The sequence below is a fragment of the Anneissia japonica genome, unplaced genomic scaffold (assembly GCF_011630105.1).
Source record: "Anneissia japonica isolate Jap-2015-1 unplaced genomic scaffold, ASM1163010v1 scaffold288152_len142926_cov155, whole genome shotgun sequence".
Lineage (NCBI taxonomy): Eukaryota > Metazoa > Echinodermata > Crinoidea > Comatulida > Comatulidae > Anneissia > Anneissia japonica.
Window position 1 is genome coordinate 13,795 of NW_022690267.1, and position 11,600 is coordinate 25,394.

The window sequence follows — 11,600 nt, forward strand, 5'->3', positions numbered from 1 at the left end:
GGTGTTAAGGAGGCGAATCTTTTTTTTTTTGCAGTACACATAAGCAATAGCCAATCAGAACATAAGAAGCCCGAATATGACGTTAGATATAACCATCAATAATTAATAGGGACACTAAGGGCAAAACGAAAGATTTCGCATGTTAGTAATTAGGGTGGACAAAGAGAGCACGGGATTTACAATTCATCGGTTGTGTTATTAATTAAGAGCACTGGCTTAACTATTTATAGGGTGGGTTATCAAAAGCAGCGAGTTACCTTACTAGCTATAGGGTGTGTTATTTACAGCAATAGTTACTATAGGCATGGAGGAAATATATTAAGATATATTAATATATTTATATATTTCCTCCATGCTATAGGCTGCTACCAGAAGGTTGTTTTACACTGTGTACGCCGTTTACAACTATCATATAGTTGGCCTAATTATTATAGGCTTGATTTATTATGTGGTACTCTATAGGCCTATTAGTATGTTGGCCCAGGGAACAGTGAACTGTTTCCAGGTAGGCCTATAATATAGTAATTGAATTTTCTTGCAAAGTGCTCTTTCGAAAAATTATCATCGAATATTTTGAGCTCTTTGGTAAAGAAAATAGGCTATAATGTTTGCCAAAAAAAAAAAAAGAAAAAAAAGAACAGGACCCTGGGTTTTCGAGTTGGTTAGCCATTAGAAAAAAGGTTATTGAATGTAAGTATTAATTGATTATAAAGGCGGGTGGCGCACGAGAAGATTTAACAACCTTATATTGGGCCAGACTAATAATAATCGACAGAACAGAGAGGGAAGAGGGAAGATTAAAGGACCAACTCCTAGTTTTAAAGCCTCGCTTATTTAATGATGAGGGCAGAGAGAGAAACTGCCGATGCTCCCCAAAATAAAATAAAAAAGAAGATCAATCACATATGCTCATAATGCACTGTACTTGTACCACTATTCACACACCAACTAGATATCCGGGTACACCTTGTTTCCTGCTGATAACGCACAAGCAAAATATCCAGAAATCCGGCTACACTAGCTGATCAGCACATCAAGTGATTTATCTTGCTTTACAAAAGTGAATTTCATTATTAGGTAGAGAAAAGAAAAAAAGGAAAATGTTTCGTTTAACGACAGTCGGAATAATTATTGGACTTATATCAGGTTTGTCTTTATTACTTTTATTTTATCAAGCAAATAATGTGGCAACTAAGACAATTATTCAAAAGTTTCACCATATATAGAAAGCGGTTTGGTGCAGCGTTTTCCATTCAAGTTCTGAACCTCTTGTTCGTTAGTTCGGACCACACGCTGACAATTCTCGGCCAATCATGCTTAGAAACCAGGGGCCAGATTTATCAAACTAGAAATCAGCTTAAATTCGTCTTAAGTCCATTTTTTTTTTTTTTGCTCAAGTCAAATTTATCCATATTGTTAGCTTAAAAATTGCTTAAAGTTATAAAGTCGATTGTACGTTGGCGCCATCTAAGGGCAATTTTTAAGCCAAGAATTTTCTAAGATTGGGTAATAAATCAGTTTAAGATATTTATTAGGGACGTCTTAACTTTTTTAACTTAAGACATTTGCTAAGCTGAGATTGATAAATCCCGGGCCAGGGCTTGCACTCTTCACGGGCTGTGATGGTTTCTTATGTTTCAACCCTACAATATGCTAGTATTTCATGGTAAATTCAACAAAATGTTAGTGGCAGAGTTAAAAATTCTGGATTACGAGATGTCGAGAGGCGGATAATTAAAATGTGGAAAAGTACATTTAAACTACTTGAGTTTCATATTAGTGCCACTTAGTTACCAACCGTCTCGCATCATGCGGGACCGTCCCGCATTTCAAAGGTGATTTTGGATGAAACACGCATTATGCAGAAAAACACATGCGCATTTAACACAAGTCTATGCGTGATAACGATTTATCACAAATTCAGGGGAAAATGTAATTAAAATTAGAAGAAATTTGTTGTATTAAAACTATAAAAACGGTGATGCAGTAACTTGAGTCATGAGAGAGTACAGCAGGCCCGTATCCAGGTGGTTTTTATGGTTCGGGAGAACCCCCCTTTTCTAGCAAACCCCCTCTTTTCTGGCGGAACCCCCTCTTTAAATTTCCCAAATAAGTCCTCCAACCCAACTAATGCGCTGCAGACCCACCCAGACACAGACATTTTCAAACATATCTGCTTTTATAGCATTATTTAGACCCATAAAGCCCAAAAATCCTCTTGCTTTGGGGGTTTCGCCGACCCCACCGGGGCTTCGACTGTGGACCTCACGCCCAGAAAACCCCCACCTTGGAAGAACCTGGCTACGGGCCTGAGTACAGTATTTCCTTGAAGGCCTTACTTATTTCACTAACTAGTTACTAAAAATTAATCAGTAATGAAATGTTTGTGTAGGTTTATAGTTCGGGTGCTCAAATTAAACATAGCAGGCCTACATTGAAACTCAAATTGATTGATCGAGTTCCTATAGTCCACATTTCAAGCGCCCTGGATGGATATGTGCGCTATATAAAACTACACTATTATTATTATTATTATTATTATTATTATTATTATTATTATTAAATTGGCTTTATTAATAATATTTTGCTTATGTACCTATTATCAACAAACACTCCCTGAAATCGTTTTAAAACAGCTTAAAAATGCTCAGATCGTCGGAGCGGCGGGAGGGGGTGTTCCCCTGCCACTTGGACCCCCTCCCCCCACCCCAGCCAACTGGTATAGTCACTCAAGCATTTCAAATCTCTCAGATTGGTAACTATGGTGCCATTCTAGAGATATCATAGCAGTTTGTAACCTACCTCTACATTCTGGACCCTCCATCTGGACCCTAGCTATTTAAAATTCCTGGAACCCCAAATGTCAATACCTCTAGTTTATATTTAGAAGAATTACAATTTACAACCTTTGGACTTAGCGTACGACCCTCGATTATGCTACATACAGTAGGAAAAAATTACGAGTTAACACTACCCACTCCTACAATAAGTTCTTTGAGCGAGATCGTTGATAAGTCTTGTGCTTAGTAGGCCTAAACCTAAATGATAATAGGCGAAATTCAAATGATGTGTCATCTGAAGTGGTTATTAACTCAAAGAAGTTAATTTGACTTCGAATAAAATTTTCAACAATAGTTATTTTTCAATTATTCGAAGTTAAACACTTTTTACTAAATGATCATTTTACTTTTCCCATAAAGATGTTAATGCTGTTTGCCTACGACCAGAAGAGCACACTCACACGGAAACGTTTATAAATGACCGTTATTCTTTTCGGTATAACTTGGACGAGGAGTTTCCAGAGGGAACTACCTTGGTGAGTCGATGTCAAGATATCGGCCGCTATCGGTTTGACGGCAGTACAGTAAGGAAATGTACGAAAGGAAGCTGGAGCGCGCCACCACCCAAATGCAGTAAGTTTGCACTATTTTTCATGCTGTTCTAATATCATTTGAAAGAGGCAAATTCAAATTTCGAAAATCCGAAACAAAAAAAATGTTCTAGATGCAGTTTTCTGCACTGTGATTAATTTGGGTGGGATCGGGGCTCCTCTCACGGAAAAGGGTTTTGTTTTCTAGATGCTCGGAAGTTTAGTTTCATATTATTCAGAGAGGGGTCTGTAAGGTTTCTTATCCACCTCATCCCTTGTTGGCGCCGCACCTGCAATCACGGTTCAGGTACAGATGCTGCTTAGGGATTAGAGGAGTCAGTTTCCTTTCCGGACAAAAGTTCTTGTCGTGTCACAACTACTGTACGCATACAGTGCAAGAAAGGCCATGACACATATTATTTCCCACTTCACTGATGACTCTGTGTACATCTGTCACCCACGTCACCTCTAATTTAATTGCCATCACCTGTTTAAAATAAAACGACTTGTTTCAGCATGGAGATGATGTATATTATATAAGCGCTGGTTCTTAATAGGCGGCTCGCGTGCCAAATTACCACGAGAGGTACCGTACTTTAAATTATAAAAAAAAGAATAAAATTAACAATCATTTTCAATAAATTGAAAACCAAAACGCAATACTGGGCCATTTTGAAGTATGAGTTTACCCACTCCGACCTAGAATTAAATCTGTTACCAACCAATCGACAAACCTCCAAGATTGGTATGAATAATTGCATTTCATTTGCCAGCACTTTTAAACAGTTGATTAAACCAGTTAAAAGGCGGCGGTACGAAATTTGTTGGAAATCGATCAACACTGGTCACTGCAAAATGATCCATATAAACATACTATATGACAAATATTCCTTCAGTATAATGTACATAAAACTTTCCTTTTTCTGGTCACCCAAATGAATAGAAATTTAAATAGAATTTGTAAGAATTACGGGTTTCAGAAATCCATTAAATACGGACTCAAAATGCTACTTTGTCGGAGCTACCCGGCGCCTGGCCCTAAACAACCGGAGAGCTAAAGGCTTGCTACGCTCGCAAGCGCATCCGCACCCCCCGCCAACGAAAAAGTTTCCTTTGGGCCTGCAAACGACGTAATGGATAAAACTATGCTTTATTTTTATAATTCATAATGTAAAGCCTGCTTATTATTAGGCCTATCCAACTATTCGAGTACTGTTTTGAATGCGGCATTTTATCTTTCATCATGCAGCTTAAAATACTTAACACCGTCAGTTCCCAACAATCTATGCTTTTGCGTGTATTGAAATTAAGTGGTGCCAGTTAGTTGCGGTTGCAAGACCCCCGTCAGAGAGAGCTCCCACGACGGAGAACTCGCACAATTCGTCAGGGAAAAAACAATCATATGTTTAACTTTTACAGAATATGAGGTTGTAAGATCGATTACGCGGGCGTTAAACATTCAATATCTCAAATTGTCAGAGATTTCGAAGGCTTCGGCCTCTGGACACACACCCTTTCCAACAGAGATTCTACGACATCGCCCCTCCCCTGTCCGGTCTGCCGCCGGGCAAATCTTAACTACACCACTTTTGGTGTGTGATGATTTTACACAAGCAAAAAATAAGATCATCAATTAGCAGAAATAGTGAAAAGTGTTTTCTACTTTTGGCAAAAAAATATTAAATCTTATGGTTGCAATATTGTTGTTATTATTAACCTTCTTTATTTATCAGCTCAATCAGAAGCTCAACTCATCATACAGACATATGCTAAGTTTGAAGAGTCAAATAACGGCAGTTTCATCATAGTCGTCCCCGAAGATAAACGAAAAAAACTGATGATATCTTGCCGAGTGGGAGAGCCAGAGCTCATCATAGAGCTGTACAATAAGACGGCTAAGGTTCCATCGAATACGAAACATTTCAGAGCAACGAAAACAATCGTAATAAACAAACCAAATCCATCATATTCCGGCCTGTACAAATGTAATGACGCGCTGAATGATCGAGAGCCACAAATGGAAGTCGAAATCATTATTTTAGAAACTGGTATGTTTGTTTCAACGACAACGACGACGACGATAACGGCGGCGGTGACAGCAACGACGACGAAGACAATAATAATAATAATAATAATAATAATAATAATAATAACAATTGTAATCATCATCACATATCGTAATCGTCAACATCATCGCTATTTTTATTAATAATAATAATAATAATAATATTAATCTATACTACGATTATTACATTTTTACAGTATTACTGTTAATACTTTTTTTAATTATTGGTAATATTTAATAGTTTCTAATGTCACTTGTATATTGATTATTTCAACAACAAAAACAACTATAAGTATTATAATTTTTGTAATTATTATCAGTATCGTTGTCAACAGCATTATCATCATCAATATCGTCATTATTATTATTATATTAATACTATTATTATTATTAATACCAATAATACTATATATTCATAATTATTTCGTTTTCATGACTAGTATTATTGCTAATTATTTTCTGAATTATGACTAATAATTATTTTCTAACCAATGTAACTAGCTAAATGTTTCATTTTCTATTAACTACAATTATGCTTACCACCGCTAAAAAGGATATCCTTCATAAATCCCGCAATTCATAAAAAAAAAATTAATAAATAAAATTTAAAAAAAAAACCTCTTTGACATTTGTTTATAAAATAAAATAATATAGCTTTTTGATATGTATGGATTAAAGCAAACGTGTTTTGTAAATGTATTTTTTTGTTTTTGGCAACACCAAAACCTTTAACAGGTTTTGAAAATAAATCAGAGGCTTTAGGAAAGTCAATAAATATTAGAACTCTAATTTTGTTTATGCCGTATATTTTTTGATTTATAAGGCTAATGTTGGTATTGTCGAATCAAGGACTTATAACAGTTATTAGTCCTTGGTCTGATCTGATGTTGATGTAAGCCTATTTGAATTTTGCACACATTTATATTTATATGTTTTTTATCTGATCTTTAGTTTGAATTCTTTTATAATTGTAAAGTGGGTTTTTAACTGGACCGTTAATCTGTGGATTTGTTGTTACTTGTTTGTGTTGGGCATATTTTTTTGTAGCACCGATGTGTGAGGTACCTCAAGCGCCAAAGAATGGCAAAAGAAGTCGTCCTGGAATGGATGAAGTCACTATGACCAGTGAGATTGTGTATTCCTGTGACGATGGGTTTAGCCTAGAGGGTGCACAATTTACAAAGTGTACCTCTTCAGGATTATTTAATTCTGATCCTCCAACATGTGTCGGTAATTCATTACAATGTGTAGGCCTATATATTTTACTTCGAGGTTTATACCAATATTATAGGCCCCTATACCAATTATTTTGCATACATTTTAACCAGTCCTAAATGATATACTAAGCTACCAACTACACGGTGGGAATGAATTAGAATAATTATGTTCTATGAATTTATTAACATCTATATTTAAAATTTGATATTTGTTTTTAGTATGGTTTGATACGTAATCCTGCTGGATTGTTGTGCCAAAATGGATTTTATTGTCTTATTTTTATCATTTTGGTACACTGAATTCGAAAATGTTAGGTGTCATTTCTATTAGATGGTTGGCTTACCACATCAAACATCCAGTGATACCTCACACGACCGTGCTATTATACCTATACCAAATAATGCATATTTACAGAGATATAGACCAATATAAAAATGTTACATGACCACAAAAGACCGAAAGGTCAAAAATCAAAATCGCCAAACATGTTCATGGTTTATATCGTTGGAAAGCCATCGCAATGCTCAACAATGTTTTACAGTTCACACATCAGAAACTAAGTACAGTAGTTTTACATAATTGTCCAGTAAATGTCAAATTAGGGCATGTAGGCTAATTTTCTGCTGGACAAGACGGCCACTTAGTTGGGTTTCCCATTTTTGCAGTTTTTCCTGCTCCTTCAGAACTTTTAAAAGTTAGGCTATAGTAAATACTTTTTTGTGGACTATGAAACCATTGTGTTTGGTGTATAAATTAAACATAGTTGTTTGGCTGATTGATTGTTTATATTTCTGGGTATAAGTGGGCCTACATCTGCTACACGTTCATTTTAACATGCCCTAATTGGACACTATATGGAAAACTACAAAGTTTCTGATATTTGTGTACTCCTAAAAATTATTCAGCATTGGGAGCATTCCAACGATACCAAACACGAGTGTGTTATTTGTTGACCTTTTGTGGTTATGACTTTTTTTATTGGTCTATATCTCTGTAAATATGCATTATTTAATATAGTTAATTACCTTTCTGATGACTTCAAACAAAAGTGTTATTGGATATTTGATGTGTTACGTCAGCCATGTTGAAATTCTAAATTGAGGCTGATGACATGGATAAAATATTGCACCTACATTTTTTGTTGTTCATTTAGTACACCCAATATGATAAAATAAGCCAATAAAATCCATTTCGGCATAAAACTTGGCGGGAGCCAAAAGTCTGTCATAGCAACCATACTATTGTTTACTTTTTTGTTGATTTTATTGAATAAAATAAATTTAATATAAATAAGAAAGTTTGTTATATTTTCTTCAACGTAGCAAACTTATGTAAACCGCCGCCACCAAACACCCTTATGAATGGACAGATATTAGGTGCCGAGTATTACGTTGGTGATACTCTTGGATTTCTCTGCGATGACGGCTTTAATATTGACGGTAAATCACTTTTCTCTGTGGAATGCAGACCATCACTTATGTGGTCCGACGAATTTCCTGAAGGATGTTTACCAAGTAAGAATACTATTATATGTTTTTATTTTGACAAAACCTGACAATCATATTATACACCATTACGGTGAGGTTTGTATTTCATCTTCTCAAAGATGAGGTCGGGGGCTCAATCTCCCGCTGTACATTTCGTGTGTCCCCTTTGGGACAAAGCACTTCACCTACAATTGTTTCTCTCTACCCAGGAGTACAAGTGGGTACCAGATATGTTGAAACGCTATATGTTGCACTATATGCAAGTCTGACATAGTATTATGTCCCCATTTTTCAATGCTCGTATTCATCACGTCAATGCTCAAGCGTAAATCTATAATGTATGAAATAAATGACCTAGTTTACAATAATAGAGTAATGCACATCCATTATCTTCTATTTTTGTTGTGAAAGTATTCATGAAATGCGGCTTTTAATTTGTATTTTCAATTATTACTCTAATGATTGTTTTGATGTTTTCAAATTTTATGATGTAATTTTATAATAGTTTGATGGATTAATTTGTAAATACCTGTAATTAAGATTAGCTGTGAAGAAAGAAACGGAATATCAATGAAAAAAAAACTTGAAATTATCCAATCTAAATTTAAATCTCCTTTTCCATCAGATCCAACCAGTCCTCCTGTAACTACTGCAAAATAATATGTCGATCAGACCAACCTGTCAAATGTTGACGGATCGTCATGTAATTACATCATTATAATTGTTTTATTATATGCACGTTAAAATATATATTTTTATACTGACTAATCTAGTATTTTAAGACCATTCAAGTTTATTTTATATTAAGTTTATTTATGTGTATATTCAACCTTGGAAAAGAATTTCATGTAAACGTTTAAAGAGAAACTTAAACTTGATCTATTCTAGTCTAATACTCTTACACATAAGTTTCTGAGAATTGTCCATCGTTATGGTTGCTTCCTCACATGGACGGCGATGACATCACTTCGAACGATTTAATTTAACTAGGAAAAAAAATGAAATTGCATTTAAAATTTCTAAAAATAACATTAAATATTAAATACGCAAAAAACCCCGTTTAAACTAACAAATCAATCTGAAACTTCAGCTGGGAAATCATAGTAAATTATATTGAAATCGAGGTGCAACCTACAAACTTTTGTAAAGAATTGTAAACAGGGAGAATTATGATGTGGGCGGAGGTTTACACTCTGCTATAATTTTTGTAGTGTAGTTTTTGCCGTAGTTGTTGTTGTTGTTGGTGGTGGTGGTGGTGCTGTTGTTGCTATTATTGTTGTTGTTATTATTATCATATTGACAATTTATATTTTTTATCCACAGATTCTGAAAGCAACTTTGTCTTCTAGCAATGTAATGTCTTCTTTTGTTTCATTTTTGTAAACATTTCTTCATATTCTTATTCGTTTGCATACATTTTAACATTCATCCAATTCTTTAAAATTGCAAATATAGTAATAAAAATAGAAGTATGACTATATTCACTGTCAATTAACAAAGCTAATTCTCACTTTGTATGACGTACCGTAATATAAATAACAAAATGTTTGCTTTTTTTTAACTACTGTAGACTTTGCCATTTTTGGAAAGTAACCAAAATGTTCGAGAATTTAAAAACAATCTGATAAAACAATTAATGACTAGTGAAAAAAAAACCGTAGACACTAATAATGATACATTAAATCGAAACTAATACTTTCCTTAAACAACACGATTTTGTAAAATTTCTCGGCAATTGAAGGAGATTTACCAATTTACCAATTCACACAGGTGAACCAAATATTTATAAGCTGATGGGGTTGTGAGGTTCTTTTTCAATTACAACCACGCTCTACTGACACAAATTGCAACTAAGTTTCACTAAAGAAACTAATTTAATACTTTAATTATTTGTTGATTTTGCATTTTAAAATAACTGAAATACCACAAACAACATAAGCAGGAAAGATGGCTGTTATACGGATTAAAAAGTGGGAACTTTCTGTGTTTAGCAAGCTTAACAGCAATAATTAGTTAGAGAACCAAATGTTATATTATCATCATTGTGTGGTATTGTAATAGTAATATTAGTACAGTAATCACATAAATACAGTGAAATAAAACCGTTATACCGCAGGCGATCCAAACATAGCCAGGTTAGGCCTTTTAGCAAACTGAATGATAAGATGGACGTTTTTATATTTTTAGAAAGTAATTTGTAAACATTTCTGCATGTTATTGTCAATCGTTTTCAATTAAATATATATCAAAATATTGTTATTCTCATTGTTGCTTTCACTTGTGTCCTTGCACAATCGCTAAAATTATTATGAAATTCAGTGTTGTGCGCCAAGCCCTGCAGCTAAACTTTTCAATAAACTGGGGCATTAACATATTGAGAGAGGCCAAGTACCAGAAGGGCCTACACTTATATTAGTTCCACTAAGGTTAAAGGCCTGTTTATACTTCAACGATAACGTTAACGATAAAAAAGCTAAAAAGCTATTGTTCATATAGAAAATGAAAGAAATAAGAGAAGTTTCTACACTAGAACGATTCGATAACGATTTATCAGTCATGCGATAAAACATATTTTGACAAATCAAATCAGATGACGTCATAATCATGGAAAAACATTAAAATCGTAGTAGTAGCAACGATTTTATCGTTTTTCCATAATTAAGACGTCATCTGATTTGATTTGTTAAAATATTTTGTTATCGTATACACGATAAATCTTTATCGAATCGTCCTAGTGTAAAAACTTCTCTTATTTCTTTTGTTTTCTATATTAACAATCGCTTTTTAGCTTTTTTATCGTTATCGTTATCGCTGAAGTATAAACAGGCCTTAAAGCTTCGGTGAAAGAAAAAAAAAGACTCGTTTTTCAAAGTGTCTTAATTTCAAAGTAAGACGGTCAATTTAAATACATCCATATTTTCAATTGCTTTTGTACAATATAGATACAAATTAGTCATCGACGAATTTTAGGTGATACGCAGGATCCAATGGTTTTCCTCAGCGAGAAAATTTGAAATGCCCAAAATGGCCTGAAAAGTGTTTTAAATTGGTCAAAAAGTGATCTTGAATTTAAAAATAAACGCACAGGTCATGACGCTCGCGCGCAGAAGGTAATTGCACGTCTGATTAACCAAAATGATCTATAAAATCATATCTACAACTCATGTGCTTCCAGAATATGTAATAAAAATTGGGGATCACCTTCATCCTAAGGAGCTATAACTGATTAAATATAGGCATGATTTTAGGCATATTTAAATTTTGACGTACGCGCACGCTATGACGCACGCACAGAAAATTAAAATACATGACATTTAAACTTGACCTGAAGTTTATGCCCACTGAATAGAAAAACATTTATTTGACAATGATGACGTCATCAAAATGTAAAAAAAGTCATACTGTAATATGAAAGAGAATTGTCTCAGCTATAACATACTGTACTCAAAGTTGGGAGATA

General features: G+C 34.3%; 1 protein-coding gene across 1 annotated transcript; it reads left to right on the forward strand.

The window, feature by feature from the left end:
• Nucleotides 1–988: 988 nt before the first annotated feature.
• On the forward strand, nucleotides 989–10,393 carry LOC117099865 (sushi, von Willebrand factor type A, EGF and pentraxin domain-containing protein 1-like). The gene is made up of 7 exons (XM_033239382.1): nucleotides 989–1,146; nucleotides 3,201–3,413; nucleotides 5,104–5,418; nucleotides 6,483–6,665; nucleotides 7,976–8,167; nucleotides 8,766–8,843; nucleotides 9,464–10,393. The coding sequence occupies exons 1-6, from the start codon at nucleotides 1,101–1,103 to the stop codon at nucleotides 8,798–8,800; spliced, it is 984 nt and encodes a 327-aa protein (XP_033095273.1). The 5' UTR covers nucleotides 989–1,100; the 3' UTR covers nucleotides 8,801–8,843; nucleotides 9,464–10,393.
• The last annotated feature ends 1,207 nt before the right edge of the window (nucleotides 10,394–11,600 follow it).